Source organism: Perissodus microlepis, chromosome 9 (assembly GCF_051167445.1).
Source record: "Perissodus microlepis isolate ML-2025 ecotype Zambia chromosome 9, ASM5116744v1, whole genome shotgun sequence".
Classification (NCBI taxonomy): Eukaryota; Metazoa; Chordata; class Actinopteri; order Cichliformes; family Cichlidae; genus Perissodus; species Perissodus microlepis.
In genome coordinates this window covers 23991033-24009121 of record NC_140469.1, presented here as the reverse complement: position 1 = coordinate 24009121, position 18089 = coordinate 23991033, and the positions used below count along the sequence as shown (strand labels likewise).

The 18089-nt window shown below is 39.7% G+C and overlaps 1 protein-coding gene across 1 annotated transcript in view; it reads right to left on the bottom strand.

Annotated features, from left to right (window-relative positions):
* The window catches only part of phex (phosphate regulating endopeptidase homolog, X-linked), a 29717-nt gene extending 18310 nt beyond the window's left edge, over positions 1-11407 (bottom strand). Inside the window, exons 1-12 of the mRNA XM_084939763.1 lie at positions 10953-11407; positions 7103-7159; positions 6808-6969; positions 5762-5845; positions 5222-5448; positions 4095-4163; positions 3064-3180; positions 2766-2849; positions 2070-2212; positions 1409-1502; positions 446-574; positions 90-191 (exon numbers count right to left, since the gene is read on the bottom strand). Of these exons, the coding sequence (XP_084795889.1) occupies positions 90-191; positions 446-574; positions 1409-1502; positions 2070-2212; positions 2766-2849; positions 3064-3180; positions 4095-4163; positions 5222-5448; positions 5762-5845; positions 6808-6969; positions 7103-7159; positions 10953-11076 (1392 nt within the window). The 5' untranslated portion in view covers positions 11077-11407. The remainder of the gene's footprint in view (positions 1-89; positions 192-445; positions 575-1408; positions 1503-2069; positions 2213-2765; positions 2850-3063; positions 3181-4094; positions 4164-5221; positions 5449-5761; positions 5846-6807; positions 6970-7102; positions 7160-10952) is intronic.
* Between the last annotated feature and the right edge of the window lie 6682 nt (positions 11408-18089).

Sequence of the window (18089 nt, the reverse complement as noted above, 5' to 3'; positions counted from 1 at the left end):
TTTGGATTAAACTGTTTGAAATTCACATCACCAATCCAAATATTTTTTAATATTACAGTTTAGATTAGAAAAGATGGAATAAACTGTGCCTTTTCCACAGCTCGCTTCTTGGTTAAATCATCCATCCAGTCATTCTCCTTCTCCAGCATGTCGATGAACGCCCAGCGGATGCCGTCGATCAGCTCCTCCATCTGAGAAATAAATCAAGTACGAAACAGAAGTTTAAATGTTCAGATTTTCAGACGCAAACCAAGAACGTTCTCACTTATAGCAAAGTGAGACTGTTTATAAAAAATGCAAAAAGGCCCAGCATCATTGCCATCTAAACACAGACACACACACCTACAGTGATGCAGACATCACAGCTCAGCACTCATCTGTTACACAGCTACAGAAAACTCGAATAGCTGAGCCAGGATTTAGGATATGATGGGAACACACACACCAGGTGTTTCTTGTCCTCCTGGAAGTGTGTGTTGACAAAAAGGCGGCCGGTGGCATAAACAAGTGAGTTCTCCACGTAGTTAACACACTTATCCCAGCGCGGGGTCAGAGAGGTGGTTCCTGTGGTTACCTAATGGGGGCGAGAGAGACGGAAATTCAAGGTGACATCGCTCCAAAAAAACAACTTCCATTAACAAGTTTCCATTAATGAGAGTGTTTAAGACCTCACGCTGAGTCACTTTAGTCAGGGAGGGGGGATGATTTGTTTAAAACATTTGAAGCTACCAGCTGGTAAAATTAGAAAATCTTTCCCCAACTCACTAAGTACTGTGACAAGAATTTTGGGACCTAAAAACAAAGATTGAGAAAAGCTGAGAAACCTTCAAGTTTAGTTATTTTGAAAGGTTTAAGTTTAAAACATTTAAAAAAGAAAAAAAAGTGTACATTAAGAGAATTATGAGCAGCTGTCGCTGCTAATGAAGTGCACTCAATTAACTAATCATCAGCAAGTTTGAGCACCTTTATAAAAGCAGAGATTTTTGGCAGTTTTGCAGGTCTGGAAGATTTTAGTGTGTTAGCACAATGCCAAGAAGCAAGTACATCAGAAATGATCTCAGAGAAGCAACTGTTGGTGCCAGCCAATCTGGGAAGGGTTATAAGGTTATTTTCAAACAATTTAAAGTCTATCATTCTGCAGTGAGAAAGATTATTCACAAGTGGAAGACATTCAAGATAGCAGCCAGACTTCCAAGGAGTGAATGTCCTAATAAGTTCACCCCGAGGTCAGACTTTTGCTCTGAGAAACTGTGAAAAACCCAAGAGCTACATCTGAGATTTAACAGGCCTCGGTTAGCACGTTAAATGTTAACGTTCAAAATATTGCATTTCTTAAGCTTTTCTAAAATACGGTTGTTTTCAAAACATTCAAAAGTGATCATATATGGACATAGATTTGTGTACTGACCCGAGCGTAGTCAAGGTATCTGTAGAGGAAACGACGGCTCAGAGCGGTTATCCGGGAAAAGACTGTCCTCCACTGGACGTAGTTCGCTACCGTCCTGGAGAGCGAGAGACACGGGGACATTAATTCAATTCCTACATGTAATCTCATTATACACTGTAAAATACTTGTAATGAGCGACAGGTGCCCTCGAGCCCCAGTGTGGGCTCATGTCTGTGCCTGTGTGTGTACATTATATCTGTCCCTTATGAGGACTGGGTTGAGTTTAAAGGGGACTTGAATGTTTATCTCAGGTGCCAATTCTTCAATTTTTTGACACTAGAAGAGTAGCTTTGCCTGATATACACTACATAATAATCCTTGTTTTTCTTTTACAGAGCCTACTGCGCCCCTCACTGTTTTAGCTGCTCTTTCTTTAAAGCCATCCTGCCATTAAGCCAAGCATCTGAACTTTGAGGCTGTGTAGCTTTTGCACCCTTTTATTGCCTATTGCTTGCAGATTTTGCATCTGCATTGCTGATGCACGTAAACTACCCGAGGCAGTTTTCTACACTGTTTAGCTCGCATTGGGACCAAACAATTGTATTTACAAATAGGGTGTGTATGAAGAGTGTCTTTAAGCTATTGTGTCAACAAGGCACCACGATAGAAAGGGAGTCTGTACCGGGGATCGGTGGCCTCGATGAGCTTCAGAAGTTCCTTGAAGTACTGTGGAACTCTGACGATGACAGGCTCAGAGGAGGAGATGGATCGATCCGGGTCACCTTTAGACTCCACCACAGTTTTTACGAAATTAAGCCAATCGAACTACAGCGATAGAGAGAGGGGGAGAAAGAGCACGAAAGGTCTTTAACAACATATAGAAATATGTAGTATATTCACCAAGCCAGCTACTTTAGTTTCTGTGCATCGCAACACCTGCACGCATTGTATTTTTTTAATTTCAGAGTTCAACTTCAACTTTTGCGAACTACATTTTTGTGCACAGGTAAATACAAAATATCAGCAGTCCTCATTTCTAATTTGGTTCGTATAGAGGTTAAACATATCATGAAGCTTGTAGTTACATTTCAGACAAATCCAATAAAAGCAGTTTCCTTGACTTGCTGATTGAGTTTCTGCTCTCAGTAGCTACAAATTCACCATAAGAGCGGTACTGATCTTTCTTCTGACCTTGGAAACAAAACAGTCCGCAAAAAAACAGGAATGTTTGGTACTATTGAAGAAAGCCCTGCTTGGTAGGAAGACTTCTCAGGAAAAACCGGACAAGGACATCGTGTACAACTTGGTTTTGAACCGGTCTCAACTGATGCTAAGGTTGATTTCTCTCTGGCGGTTTTTCTGCATTCTTTTAAAGTACCTGAGGTATTGAGCGCTGCAGGCGAGAGAGCGTGTATTTGTGGTACATGCTCTCGCTGGTGCGGTTTTCATAGGGAATCAGGATCTGCAGACACAGAGAGCAATTGTCATCAGCATGACTGATCCTAAATTTGTCCAAAAAACGATTTCCTGTTATACTGTTGGCGAAGCTGATGAATCAGCCGCCATATTTCACAGAGAATAATGTAGAGTTTTAATTAGCTTTGGAGCTACAGAGACCTATTTAATAATTTTCATACATTAAGCGGGATTATATTTATCTGACATGACGTCCTTACATGAGCCACTTTGGTCTCAAAGGCAAGAGCCTTTTCCATCTGGGTCAGAGCGTCTTTCTCTGGGGCGCCCAGCATGACGGCCACATCCACCATCAAACTGAGCAGCGCCGCACGATACTGGAGAGAGAGACAGAGAGACTTCATTCTTTCATTGCTCTGAGCTATCAGGCATCATCAGACATCAATCAAGCGCCTGCATCTGCACTCACATACCCTTGTGCTACTGTATCAGTATTCAGTGAAATGTATTTTTTTATTATTACCTTTTTTGAGGGAGAGACACACAGCAGCAGAAAAATCTTCAGTGGTTTAAAGGGACATTTATGTTCACAAATAGCTTCATGGTGACTGAAAAAGGGAATCCAATCTGTGTTGCTCTCTGATGATGTTTATAAAGCATTAGAAAGTTTAAATATTAGTGTGTTAAAGTAAGCAGATCAGATAAACTATTAATAAGAATGTTTAGGCTCAAAAGAGGTTTTTTGCATTATATGCTAATATATATAAATGCAAATGTATCCATTTATCAGTGGTTCAGAAATATTTAAAGCCAGATCAGTACAAAAAAGAAACAATTAAAAAAAAGAAAGTGATACAAGAGCGGTTTTATTCAAAAACATTTTGTTATCCTTAAATTACATTTCTGCTATTTTAAGTTTTGCATGAATATCTTGAACTACTCTAAATTCAAGGGCTTCAACAGGTCTTCACTCATAAATGTTTAGATTTGAAGTTATGAGAAGGAATTCACAGTTATACAGATTATAAAAAGCCTTATTTGATATCTTCAATTCCATTTTAATTTATAGCTTCTAAAGGTGCTTTATGAGGTCTTTACAATCCCTTTTGAATGAGAACTCTGTGACTGAGGTGAGGAAGAAATCTTTTTTTTAAAGGAAAACACAGAGGGGGACGTATTGAGTCTGAATATAAACTCTTGTTCCGAAGAAAAGTCTTTTTTGCTACCACTCATCCAGGACGGAAAGTTTTGGTTAAAAGGTAAGATGCATGAAGGCAAAGTGGAAACTCACCGCCTGAGCAGAGGAGGTGTTGGTGATGTAGTCTTCCCTGGAAGGCAGAGACAAGGATGCCTGATCGAGCTACATAAAGACAGAAAGCGCTGGTTAGCCTCTGCTGCTTTTTACACTGCTGTCTTTCAAAACAGTTCCAAGAGGTTTCAGATACATTATATTCTAGTGAAGTTAAGCTAGATACATAATAACTCACCTGGCTTTGAAACTTTGATCTGTTCGCATGACTGATTAGCTTTTAAATTCTGGTTGTATGTTCAAAAATATTGCTCTTATTCACTTTTCAATGTCATAATTTGGCACAGGGAGATTTTTTTTTTAATAAGAATAGTCTGTGCATGTACACATCATTCTTATAAAATAAAATAAGAATGATTGGCCCATTTGAACTGTTTTTGTGCCTTTTGATTGAGCACACGATCATTGATTATTACAAAAATGAAGTAAACAAAAATGAATAACAGCATTATTTTTTAATTTTCTTTGTTGAAAAGGTACTTATCCTGTCTCACTTTCCCGTCTGGTCCCACAGTTTTTAACAATGAAAATTTCTAAACCTAAACTTTAAGTCCTTCTACAAAATTGGAACCAAATGCTGTATATAAAAGATGGATATAGCACTGACCTTACAAACTGGTTTACAGAAATTGTTTTGGCCGTTGCCAACTTTGCAGGGTGGATCTAACTGAGAAATTGACACATAGTAGACACTTTCCAACCACAAGGACTAAACAGGACTATAACTTAAAAAATAAACATCTGTATAACTTTAGTACCAACTGTGATCATAGAGTATAATTGGGAAAAGATGAGTTTATAACTTCACAGATAAACAGAGTCATGTTGTCCTTAACTCATGGATTTTATAAAGGAGGCTTCTTTTTGCCTCGTTCGATTTCTTTTCTTTCTTTCTTTTTAGATGTCCATCTTTTATATACAGTGTATGGGATTGTGGATTTTGTACTTCAGTACAAGCAACAAAAAAATGGGATTAATGTAATTTGATAGTGAGATGAAATGGACTTCTATTTCTCCAAGTTCTTGAATCCAACAATGCAAGTGCAATACTATAAAAATGTGCTTTACAGTGGAGTTATGTGATGGGCTATGAAGGAAAAATGTCTGACCTTGATAATGTAGTGAGAGGAGTTTTTGTCATCAGGGGAGACGTACAGGCGAATCAGGACGCTCTTACTGTGCTGATTCCTCATCGCTGCCAGCGTCTTCAGGAGGCTCCACTGACTCTCTGACCACTGATATTCCCCACCGCGCCCGTCACCCACAACAGGCCACCGAAACTCTGGCTGTTTAAGTGTTTTCAGCATTGGTCTGGCATCCAGCTCCTCCAATAGAGCTTTGTACACAGACACACAACAAATGGTATACACAACTTTATTGATTTTCTTTGTACTATTTTTACAGCTCATGTGGCTATTTTTTTCTAGCTTTGTGCTGCACCCATGTTTCTTATTGCTTTTCCATTACCCCAGATCTGTTGTGTGGATCAATAAAAGCTCATCTTACCTTATTTGTTTTCTGAGTCACTGTGTCTTTGTGTAAATGATTGACTTTGTAAGGACATTTAATTGTAGGGTTTGAATTTTGAGGGTCTCATATAAACAAAATCCCCACAAATCCACAGAGCAAACATCTGTGTTGTGACTTACTTTCATTCAAACAGGAGCGGTACAGGGTCTTAGCTTTGGTCACTGCTTCAAGTTCATCAGGGTCAGAAGGAGCTTGCAGTAATTCTGATGGAGCAAAAAAGTCTGTGTCATCATTCAAAGATACCTCTAATGCCCAGTCATCATCTCTGCTAGAGGCTAACCGCTCAGGGATACATTAACCGTCACTAGGATAACACACTTAGCCATACAGTCAGGATGCATAATGGCTGATGTTTAATGTAGAATTGAAAAAAAAAAGAATGTATGGATTAAAATGATGACATGCTTGCTGTATTGATTTAGAATTTTTAATCTCCTTTCTTAAATATGATGTGAGCTTTGCAGTGTTGTTGGAGCACTATGCTATTTCAGTAGCGTACTCTGAAAGTGAGAGTCCAGTGAATGGAAACACTTAACCTTGTTCATGACCTTTAATGAAATTCCTATTAAGGAAAAAGGTTGCATCATTGCCTACTTCTGCCAGATGTTTCTTCCTGTTAAAAGGCTGTTTTTCCCTCTCACTTTCACCAAGTGCTTGCTCACAGGGGGTCACCTGTTTTCAAGGCACAATATAAAGCACCTTGAGGCAAATGTTGTTGTTTGGTGCTATATAAATAAAATTGCACTGAATTGAATATCTAGCACTATTCCTTTTCTGTTTTGTAATTCCAATATTTTCATTTATTATTATACTGGATCTTATGCTTATCTTGTGTCTGAAATAAGCCATCATAGGTCCTGTCTTGCTAAGCTACCTCTCCCTAAAAGACCACTTTTTGCTGACTGGCTAACTTCCTGTATGCCGAGCAGCTCGGGTGTGCTCTGTTTGTACCAGACGACCATATAAAGACAACTGAGTAGAAAAAAAGTAGAAAAAAAATGAAAACTATTCAGAGCAGTCTGCAGCCAAGAATTTAGCTTAAAGGAAATACATTTACATTCAGTACATGCATTTTACATCTATACTTCATTATTCCAAACTTCTGAAACATTGTAAGAAAACCAAAATGCTTATTAGGACATCGATGAGGAATTTATTCTCAAACCTTTAAGTCGGATGTCAACATGCTGCCTAAGCCAGGGGTAGATGCCGTAAGAGGACGAATCTTCAGGAATTGGGTTCTCCTTCAGCCACCCACCGCAAGAGAAAGCATAAAAATCCTCGCAGGGGTTTGCAGATTGATCCATTTTACTTAGAATAGACCCCGCTACAGAGATTAAAAAAACAAACAAACACCTCCATCAATGACATTTAAGCATAAGGTACTTAGGTCACAATTAAGACAGTCCATATGTAACCCGCTAAACGTACAAGATGGACCGTTTAGCACCTCTTCTCACCTGCTTCAATGCATTCTGGGGTCAGACAGAACTCCTCCTGACTGGATTTTTGAGACACTGAGGAAGAGGAAAAGAGTTGCTGGTGAAGTTTGAGAACTGAAGGCATGCGCACAAACGTCGAACAAGTTCAGTTCTGCAACAGATTGGTGGAAGTTGAGACTTTCACAAGGCCGCACCTTGAGCAAAACCAGTTCTAGGGTCAAAAAATCAACTTTGACTCAGACAGTTATTGTTATTGTATATATGATGCATAAATGTCTCTTTGAAATTCTGCCTCATCTCACAAGATATCCTGAATGCAAGGATGAATTATTAGCAAATGTATAAGTTTGAAAATATTGTGCAAACTTGACTTTTCATGCTCTTTGTTGTAATGATATATATCATAAAAAATGCTCTAGAAAATGAACTCAACAGAAACAAAATTACTATATTCTCAACTGTATAAACATACAGTCTACCCCTCCTTACGGGGGCTGTAAAACTTTGACTGCATGACTTCCACCTTGGAACACTGTACTACTATACTGAAGCATTATTACATATATTTCAGCCTCTGAATACTCCCCCCACCAGTGATTATGCAATAATTACCCCAAAATGACAGTACTTATTGGAGAAGGATGTAGTCGAGGACATTTCTACTATCCACTCTTTAGGAAAAAGGGTCAAACCGAGATAAACAAGCAAAGCTGATACAGCTGGAGAGCGCTCAGACAGAGTAAACAGTCATGCTTGCCCACACTCTTGAAAGACGCAATAAGTGTGACATTACTCGCTCGCTTTTGGGAAAGGCAATCAAAACACCACAAAACAAACAGAATAGGCACACCATTGTTTAAGCTACTTGCATTGTAACTGGAGGTTTACCCATTCACTTCCCTTCCTAGAAGGTGAGCAAAAGCCTGCCTTTCTAACCTCCTGGCAGAAACCGCTGTTATGTGATGTGGATCCGTGGACAGATTTAGAAACCAAATCCCCATTGTGAACGGATGAGTGGAGCGTTACGGTGCTGCGCCGCAATGTCTGACCTCTGAGGTCCACCAGCCTTGTTGCCTAGTTAGAGCTGCTTGTTGAGAGTTGTGGCCACTTTCAGAACAGCTTCAACCCTGCATGAACTGCTTGGCCTGGAACAAACTCAACAAGGCGCTCTCTCACCCAGAAGCCCATACACAGGGGTTTAAACACGCACACACGCACGCACACACACACTCGCGACTGAGGCTCCAGTGTCACTGCTAAAACCAAACTTATGTCCATTACTGAGATACCAAACAAGCCACCAACACAAACATGCAGATACACAAGCGCACATTTAAGACTCACACTCTTTAAACTCATTAAAAATATCTGGAAAAAAAAACCCAAAGCAGCATTCCTATGTCTGGTCATTCACATGGATGGGGACGGGGGGGATGGGGGGGGTTCTATTATAGTGGGTGTGTGGGACTGCATACATGGGCTCGTAATGTAATTACACTTCAATGAAACCACAAGAATTCTGCCTTCCCTCAATAACTAAAAAAAAAAAACAATACTTACTCCCGCACCCCTCCCTGCTACAGCCATCCTCACAGCCATGCACCACTCACACTACTCAAATGTTCTCCTCAAAATCTTGAAGGCAGAGTTGCACATGAGTGATGCCAATCCAAACTATAAGCATAGCAGAAAGACTGGGGAAAAAATGAGCATATAGCTAATCAGGCTCTCTTTAAAGTTCCTCTGGAGCCATGCTGCAATATTTCCTACAATGTAAAAACCACAACTTTCACACAGCAGATAGACATATTTGTTCACTCCAGACAAAAGCAAGCTAGCTATTTGGTAAATGGGCTGATGTAGCGCACACATCATGCCTAAGTGCTTTTAACAGTCACACACTCACCACACTCACACTCCAGTAGGTGCATTGGGGGCATCTTGAGGTTAAATATCTTGCGGAAAGGTACTTTGAGGATCCGAGGATCAATCCACTTACTGTCTAATTAGTAGGCCACCCATTTTACCTCCTGAGCTACAGCTGCCCAGTATTTTTGCCCACTTCTAATATTTCTAAATATCAGAGTGAGCATGCTCTAATTCTCCAAACTGTTTCTTTTGAGCAAAAATTGAGAATTTGACCATTATAGAAATGCATATAATATAATACATATAAAAAGATATTTTTTTTATTGTGAGTAGTAACTAATCTTACTGTTGAGAAAGAATGTACACATGTTCTGTGCAGAGGGAACTGACTGCATTGTTTCAACAGAAATAAAAAATGAATAAATAATAATGAATCGGAGAACAGACAATTTGGATACGTTCACACTGCAGGCGAAAGCGCATCAAATCCGACTTTTTTGACCCTATGCGACCCATATCCGATCATGGTATGACAGTGTGAACGGCACAAATCCGATATTTTCAAATCCGATCTGGGTCACTTTCGTATGTGGTACTGAATCCGATACATATCTGATGTTTTAGAAAACGACTGCTGTTTGAATGGTCATGTCATTAAATCCGTCTTTTACGTCACTGACACAAGACAGACTGCAATTATCAGCGCCTGAGAAGACATCGCGAACGCTTCCTGGCCATCCAGTGAAACTGTTGGGAAGACAACGTTGGAGAAACGTGAACATTTTATTTGTACTGTATAATCTGCGGATTCTGACAGAAATTTCCAACTATCCTTTGAAGCACCGCTCTTCTCTAAAACAGCAATAAGGATAATTATTAGGCCATTTGTAAATAACAAAATAACTTTATAACTTAAAGCAAAATTGGGAAACGTAAAATCCGAAACAAGTCTTTATATTAAGGGCCATCAGTCAAACAATACTGTTTGCTCTGGGTCTAAACAGAGCGCGTTGTGTGTGACGTCTTCTTTTCCGCATGCGGGCCGCTTTGAGGGTTCACACTAGAGCGCGTTTGCTGTCACATTTTATTTGTAGTGTGAACAAGCAGACAAAAAAAATCGGATTTGATCAAAAATCGGAATTGAGCGGTTAACCTTGAGCGGTTAAGAGGTTAAGACCTGCAGTGTGAACGTAGTCAGGGGGAAACATCTGGAAAAGTCCAGCTAAGAGTGCATACAGCGCTCTTACACAGTCCCCAGACATGGATTAAACCTACTCCTAGAATAAAAGAACAGTCAAAAAAGCTCTCCAGCTCTAGGATTGTGTTAATCCATGGGAATCCATCAAAATAACAGCCCTCAAAGTCAACCCGTGTTTACCCACACTTTATTGTCTTTTTAATTATATTTTATATATTCCCATGCAAGCGATAGGTGTTAAATATATTTGTTTAAACCCATCTTACTCCTTTTTGCCCCCTTTATTGCAGTGTTATGTGGATATGTGTGAGATCGCTCCTTCTTTAGCTAATCTAAAGCATGCAAATTACTGGTTTAGTACACCTACCAGCACCTACCATCTTTTACAGCACCAGCTTAAATTGATGTAAATAAATAACTTGCAATCCGTTACACATGTCCCTGCTAAAAATACTACACTCTGCAGGAAGAGCTGTGAAAAACACATTCTTTTCTGTTCCACTAGTGTCCAGATTTGAGTCCCACTGTGCATTACGGAGAGCACAAAGTTGTGCGTATGCAAGTGGGCGTGTATGAAACCTTACATGAACCTAAAATAGTTCTACACAAGTTACCCGCGAGGCCTCCACAAAGACCTTTGCTCCCACTCGCATGGTCATGTGTTATTTACAGTCTGCATGTACTATAATCTCAGGACACCATGCATACATTCTCATACGTTGGATTCCTAACTAATTATAATGTAGGATAAGGAAAATGTGTGCATATATAAATATATGTGTGTGTTTGGGGTGGACTTACCTAGTATGAGAGCAAGAAGCAGAGCGGCGCAGAGTAACACACACATGGCCAGAGCTATCTTGTAGAGACGACTGCTATCCCTCTCGGGTTTAACCCCCCCGCCGCCTAAATGCTCCAGCTCCATGGTTTACTATATCACACACACACACACACACACACACACACACACACACACACACACACACACACACACACAAACACACAAACACTACTCCTACAGTCTAAAAATCTTGAGAGGTGAAGTAGACATTAATCATCTAAATACTGGCAAAAAATAAATAAAAATCCCAAACTATAGAAAAATAGGCCCCAAAAGTCTAATATCTGGGAAAAAATTAAATGCCCAATAGTCTTACAAACATCTCTGTAAAATTTCAGAGAATTTAAAATTTCCCTCAATTTAACAGCCCGAACTCGGATCACTTTCCCAATCTGTCTTGCTCTCTCTGCTGCTCTCTGTCTATCTGCAGCTACTCAAACTTCACTCTGGCTCTTCAGACTGTTCCTCCCTCCATCCCTCCTCCTCTCCTCTAGCACTCCTCCCTGCCTTGCACCCACCCTCCCTTCTGTCCTTCCTCCTTCCCTGCAGAAAACTACAGACCAGTCTTCCCAGTGACATGAACTGAGGTCATATATTAAAACAAAAAAACAAAACAAAAACAAAATCATTGGCCAGAACCAGGACCTTATCTGTGCATGTGTCTGCACTGGCAGCTGCACTTCTTCTTCATGGCGCACATGTGAAACGTGTGTGCCTAACCTCATGTACAGAACAGCAGGGTGCTCTGCTTGAAACATTTATCAGATCAGACAGCCAGTGAACTAGAACCAAATTATCCTCACAGGACACCGATTATTGCAGATTAATCTGGTGATGAAGATGGTGTTGCTGCTGTCTGTAAAAATACATCACTGTTTTTGTCTACTTTCTCACTCTCTTTGAAGTGCAGATGACCGTGACAACGCAGACTCCTGATTGGCCTTCAACTTCACCCCCTTCACTGTGGTAAGAACTCTTTCTGCACGTGCTCATTAGGGTTTGGGGCGTTGGCCACAAAGCCCTTATATAGTTACGACTTCCTGTGCTGCTAAAAACACCCATTCATCAAACACAGACCACGATGCTATTGTTCACCCCTGTGACTAACAATCACTTGTGTCCTGTTTATATCTCATTGTCTCAATTCTCAACTGGGACCCTACTCATAGTGTTTTGATTGCCTCTGCTCCGCTTTTAGTCTCTAATTTTTTCAGTTGCTTTACAGATTGGCAATCAAGAGCTGGTTCTGTTGCACCAGCTATTAAAAAAACAAAACAAAAATCCATTGAAGTCCATTAAATCCATTGAATGTAAAGCCCTTCTCAAGAATGCATGAACCTTCGGTTATCCTTCAGTCTCAAGTTGCATAAATAAGATCAATAACTTAGCAACGTGTAACCTAATTGTGAGGAAATATTTACAGATATTCAACAGAAGGTAATAAGAAAACAATAAACTAGCGTAACTTCCAAATATTACAGTTTCAGAGCTGCAGGCTATCTCTCAGTTGTAATGTATGCTTGCCTATTAGCTTGTACAGTTTTTAAGCAGGTATGATCACGATAATATCATCCAAATAGTCACGATAGCAGCAAAAAGTGAAGAACACTATATCACTAACAACCAAGCAGCAACCTCTGGAACTAAAAACTGAGGGCAGTGCAGAAGTGACTAAACCCTGTACTTCCTCTAATGGCCACTTGAAGCTGGCCTTAAAAGGAAGTCAAGCGGGAATCCCATTGGCTCCAACATCTAAGAGTATTCACAACCTGCTAATAAAAACAGTTTTGCCTTATATTGATCGTACACCACTTAATGACATCTTTTAGCACCATTTGGATACTGGAAAGGCTTAAAGCTACAGTAACTGTGTGACTGCTATGACTGACAGCTCCTAAACTTCTTAAAAGACTTATCTGACAAATAATATGCCTTGTTCTGTAAAATCAACTGACCAAGAAGAACTGGTTTAGGTGTAATTTTAGTATTTTATTAGACTGATATTTATCAGGTTTCCATTTAGCAGGTATCTGTGTCTGTGAATTGCACCTGTACAGAATATTAATTTCCGTTATATTCTGTTTAATTCATATAGCACTAATGCACAATAACAGTCCCCCCAAGGCACTTTATATTGTAAAGACTGTACAATAGTAAGAAGAAACCCCCCAAATAAGCAAGCACTTGGTGGCTGTGGGAAGGAAAAATAACCCTTTTAACAGGAAGAAATCGTTGAAAGAACTGACAACTTGCTAACCACCCAAGCTTGGTTGACAGCACTACAGCACTCAAACCCTCTTGTTCAAGCACTGCACTGTGGATGATCTTCATTGATGGTACCTGATATGTTTATATATTCATAGAGTAGAAAATATCACAAGATATTACTATAAACTAGTGTTATTTTTTTGCTAGCACATACCAATCCAGAGGTGGTTTAAAAGCCTGCAACATCACTTAAATATAAAGTGTTTCCCAGTGGGTTTGGTGTCTCTTTCCCATTTACTGTTACTGGACTCGAGCCACCACCCTTCCCATTGGTAGTTTATCAGTTACCAAAGATCAAGTTCTGTAGAGAGAACCACGACCACCTCCCTTTAGAGGTCTGTCCTTCCCACAGACCACTTTACTGGTCTCTGATAGCAAACTACAGTCATGAGGCAGCTATACCTCCTTGTTCGGATTGTCCTCTGTTAATCATGCTCTTAAATATAGTCTAACTAAATCCTAAAACCTAGATAAAGGTCATAGAAACAACTATTACCTGATATCCTGGGAGGAGTCCTTTGTGGACAAGAGATATAACAATTACACAACAGTTAAAAAAACTGATATCCAAAAATCCAAAAGATGTACCTCTCAGTACAAGCACACCCGCAAGTAGCCAGTAACGTCCTGTTTCTGTCATCTGAATTTATTCTCAATATTATCTTCACCATCAGTGCTAATAGCAGATGCATATCCTGTGGTCCACATCAATCAGCAATTTGTACACTTAGTGTTGAGCACAAAATCACTAATGCTACTCAGCAGTAACAGTCTGTCTTTAAGGAAAACAGTTTTCCGCTAACTTAGCAAGAAGGAAGATGACAAGTGGATTCTCATCGTTGATTTTCCTGACTCCTGTCCACAAAACATGTCTAAACACAGAATAACAAAAATATAGTTAATAAACAATTAAGAGATCAACATCTCAAAACACACAGTAAAAGAAATGTAGTGTTTTTTGCAAATGTCCAACAACCTTTTGGGTCAAATCTTTTTGACTTAATGTTTCCTAGTTTGAGGGTTGTTGTGAGATTATGAAATTATCATTAAACAGGATTTTTCAACTGCCACTGTACAGTTTCTACTTTTCACATACAAAACAAACAAATACACATTACTGCGTGTCTATTTTGAGGGCAAATGATCACCAAGGCGAAGTAGTTCGCGGGGTGCAGCCTGTGGTTACTTACTGAAGTCTCCATCTACTCTTACAAACAGAATGTGCAGCCAGCTCCAGAAGTGAAACCTGAACCAAGAGTCCTAAATAAACCTAAAGAAAATTCCATTCACAGGTAGGGCTACATCTGTGTATCTGTGTAAGACAGCAGAAATTACATCTAAAGATTTGGACATTTAAAAAGAGCTGTACTCACTTGTGACAAAGATATGTTTTAAATTACTGTAGAAACTGTCAGAGGCATCACCACTGCAGTGGAGCTGATCTGTCTAACCGATACTTCATGCTCGACATTCCAACCTCCAAAAGTGAAAAAAAGACAATGATAAACTGTCAAAAGAAAAGAAATGAAAATCAGAGTTCTTCTAGATGCAAGTCTCTACACATAGCAGCCAATCCTGAAAAGCCTTTGAGCTGCAATTTGTAACTAATATGAAGAAAAATCTAAATTAACTTAATTAAAATGTCATATAGAGAATCACCAGTCAAAGCTATATTTTTGCCATCTTTGTGGTCCACAGAGGAGTTGTTTTGAATATTATCAGCTACTTTAAGGAGTGGTGTGAAATCTGATACAGATATTTGTGTTGCCCATAGGATTAAGTTATAACAAATACTGTTAAAAAGTGCTGAAAAATCTGGATAGACTAATGTGAAATTTGATTGATATATTAATACTCCCCAGAGCACTTAGTCTACAGATTCTGATTATCAGCTCTCTTTTTCTTCTAGTGTCACCATTAACAGTCTTTATGGGTATTTTTTTTAATTTAATTTGAAAAGACTGTCAAGAATTTTAGTTCTGACATTCCTCTAGAGCCTGTCTTACCTTTCTTTTAAAGCTACTGTAAAATTATTATTTATGGTTTTTCTGCAAAGTGTCATCATCTGCTGTTTGGATTGTTGTGGAATTGGTTCAGATATTCATGGTCCCCAACGGATTAAATCACTAAACTAACTGTTACAAAGCACCCTTCAATTGTCTTAGCAGCATAATGCAATTGTATCTTTTTTTGAGTTTTTTGAATATAGCCTGTAAATGGCCTGATCTCCTCTGGGGAACACGTGTCTACACAAAATATCTGAATGGTTCATCTTGTGGGTGTGTTCATCATCGTGTGTGTATAGCGCTTTACTTAGTTCCTAAGGACCCCAAAGTGCTTTACACTACATTCGATCATTCACCCATTCACGCACTGGTGATGGCAAGCTACATCGTAGCCACAGCTGCCCTGGGGCGCACTGACAGAGGCGAGGCTGCCGGACACTGGCGCCACTGGGCCCTCTCACCACCACCAGTAGGCAACGGGTGAAGTGTTTTGCCCAAGGACACAACAACCGAGACTGTCCGAGCTGGGGCTCAAACCAGCAACCTTCCAATTACAAGACGAACTGCCAACTCTTGAGCCACGATCACCCCACAAGATGAACCATTAAGATATTTTGTGTAGACACGTGTTCCCGAGAGGGTTAAGTTTAAAAACTTAATTTTTTATTAAAAGCACTGCAAAATTGCAATGCAGGGTCTTTCCTCGTGTCACTATGAAATGATCATTCGTGTGTTGCTGTTTTTGTGGTTGTCGTTTCACAGCTACAGGATGAATTATCATTAAATTTAGCACAGATATCAGTGTTCCCCAGAGGATTAATAACCTAGCAGCAACATGATGTTGTGTGCATGTTTACATAAACATTGGGACAACTACTGAACAGATTTGCATGGGAGTTGTTACTCATTCAGTCCCCAGAGGTTTTATTCAGTTTGAGACTGTCATTATTTTATAATTTTTTCCTCTAGTTTAACCATCTAATGTTCTTTGTGTTTTTATTGGAGAATTTAAACAGCCACAGGATAGGTTACAGAGACACTCCACAGATATTTAAGTTTGATCTCACTTTAATGACTTTCTTCTGTTTCAGCCTACAATTTATAGAGCTGTAGTGGGGAAAAAAACAAAAAAACAGAACAATGTTATGATAACTCGTCATGGAATTTGGTGAAGACCATAGAAAATGATTTGTAATAAACACTAGTGATCCATTCATTTTATTCTGTCTCATCATGGGGTCAAATTTTCAACTCGTACAATAATTTGGATTATAGCCAAATACTTAATGGCCCATGACATCCCCATTAGTCGCAGCCACATTTGTATTTAGTGCTATCAAACAAATGTAAGAATAATAACACTAAAATATGACAGCAGCCCTTTATTATAGGTAAATGGGGGAGATTGCAGCATTAAATTAGGGGCAATTTCTCACTATAAACCAGACAGGCAGAACATGCCTCTTTTCTGGCCTCTCCCTCACTACTGTTCATCATCCTCCCATGTCTGTTTACCCAAGCATCCCTGCAGGCTGTCATTAGTGCAAGATAAGCAACAGAAGCACACACGCAAGGGCACATAAGCAATCTGTTTGCATAGATTGGCAAAAAAAAATAAGCTTCCAATGTGCCTTATCAGAGGATGAATGTACACACGCAAAAGACGCCAAGTCCTCAGACTCATGCGTGCAACATGGTCCGATCTTCCCACATACATACACTGCACTAATTATTCAGTGATGAGAGTCTCCAAAGTGGCCTCAATGTTGAACCTGCTGACAGAGGTGTCTGCTCATCTTACTAAACACACCTCTGTGGCTAAGCTCAAGGCCAATCAGTATTTACAGTCTGTGGGAAACACCCTTCCAAATTACAATGTGTCAATCCTCTCGCTCACGCACTCAAGAAACATAATCACTGCACGGCTCTGTGAAAACACTGTGGTTTGGCGCTGTTACTAAAAGTGTAGCTTGTGTGCTTTTGTTACAGTATCTGAGGAATACAATGGGCCAATATGGGAACATGCCGGGTATAAAGTTAGAAAGGTGCTCTGCTCTGCAGCCTCCTGAGAGAAAGATCAGGCGTATGACCTTTAGCAACCCTGACAGACCACAGCGACCACAGCTTTTACTTGTAGCAGAGTACTCCTCCACAGTGGTATGGCTGTTTTTACTACAGTAAAAGATCTGAATACTTTATATTCCACTGCTGATGAGCTATACAACACTGGCTCCATCAAACTATGTAAGGAGAAGAAGAAACATCACTATGTAGAAATGTTTTATTGCACGCGAACACCCTGTATTAAGATAACGCGTATCATAGCCAAAAGCATAATAATGAAAAAGGCAACTTGTTCATGCCTTCCAAGCTTAAATCTTAAACTATTTATGATTATTTCACACTATGTAAATTATTTTATTTTAATATTCTTTTCACACTTACAGATTCAACAAGGTGATGGAAACAGTCATCAGACGTTTTGGTTCCGTTTCACAGTTGCTGCACATTTGTCAGCTGAACATCCATGAAGCCAGTCTGCAGTCCCACCACATCCCGCTGCTCTATTGAATTTAGAACTGGTGACTGTGGAGGCCATTTGAGTACAGTGAACTCATTGTCATGTTCAAGAACCCAGTGTGAGATGATTTGAGCTTTGTGATATGGGCATTATCCTGCTGGAAACAGCTTTCAGAAGTTGTCAATATGGGCATAAAGAAACAGACAGGGTCAGCAACAATGTTTAGGTAGGCTGTGGTGATTTAACAATGCTCAGTTGGTACTAATCAGCAGTTTCTAAAATACTCAGACCAGCACCAAGAA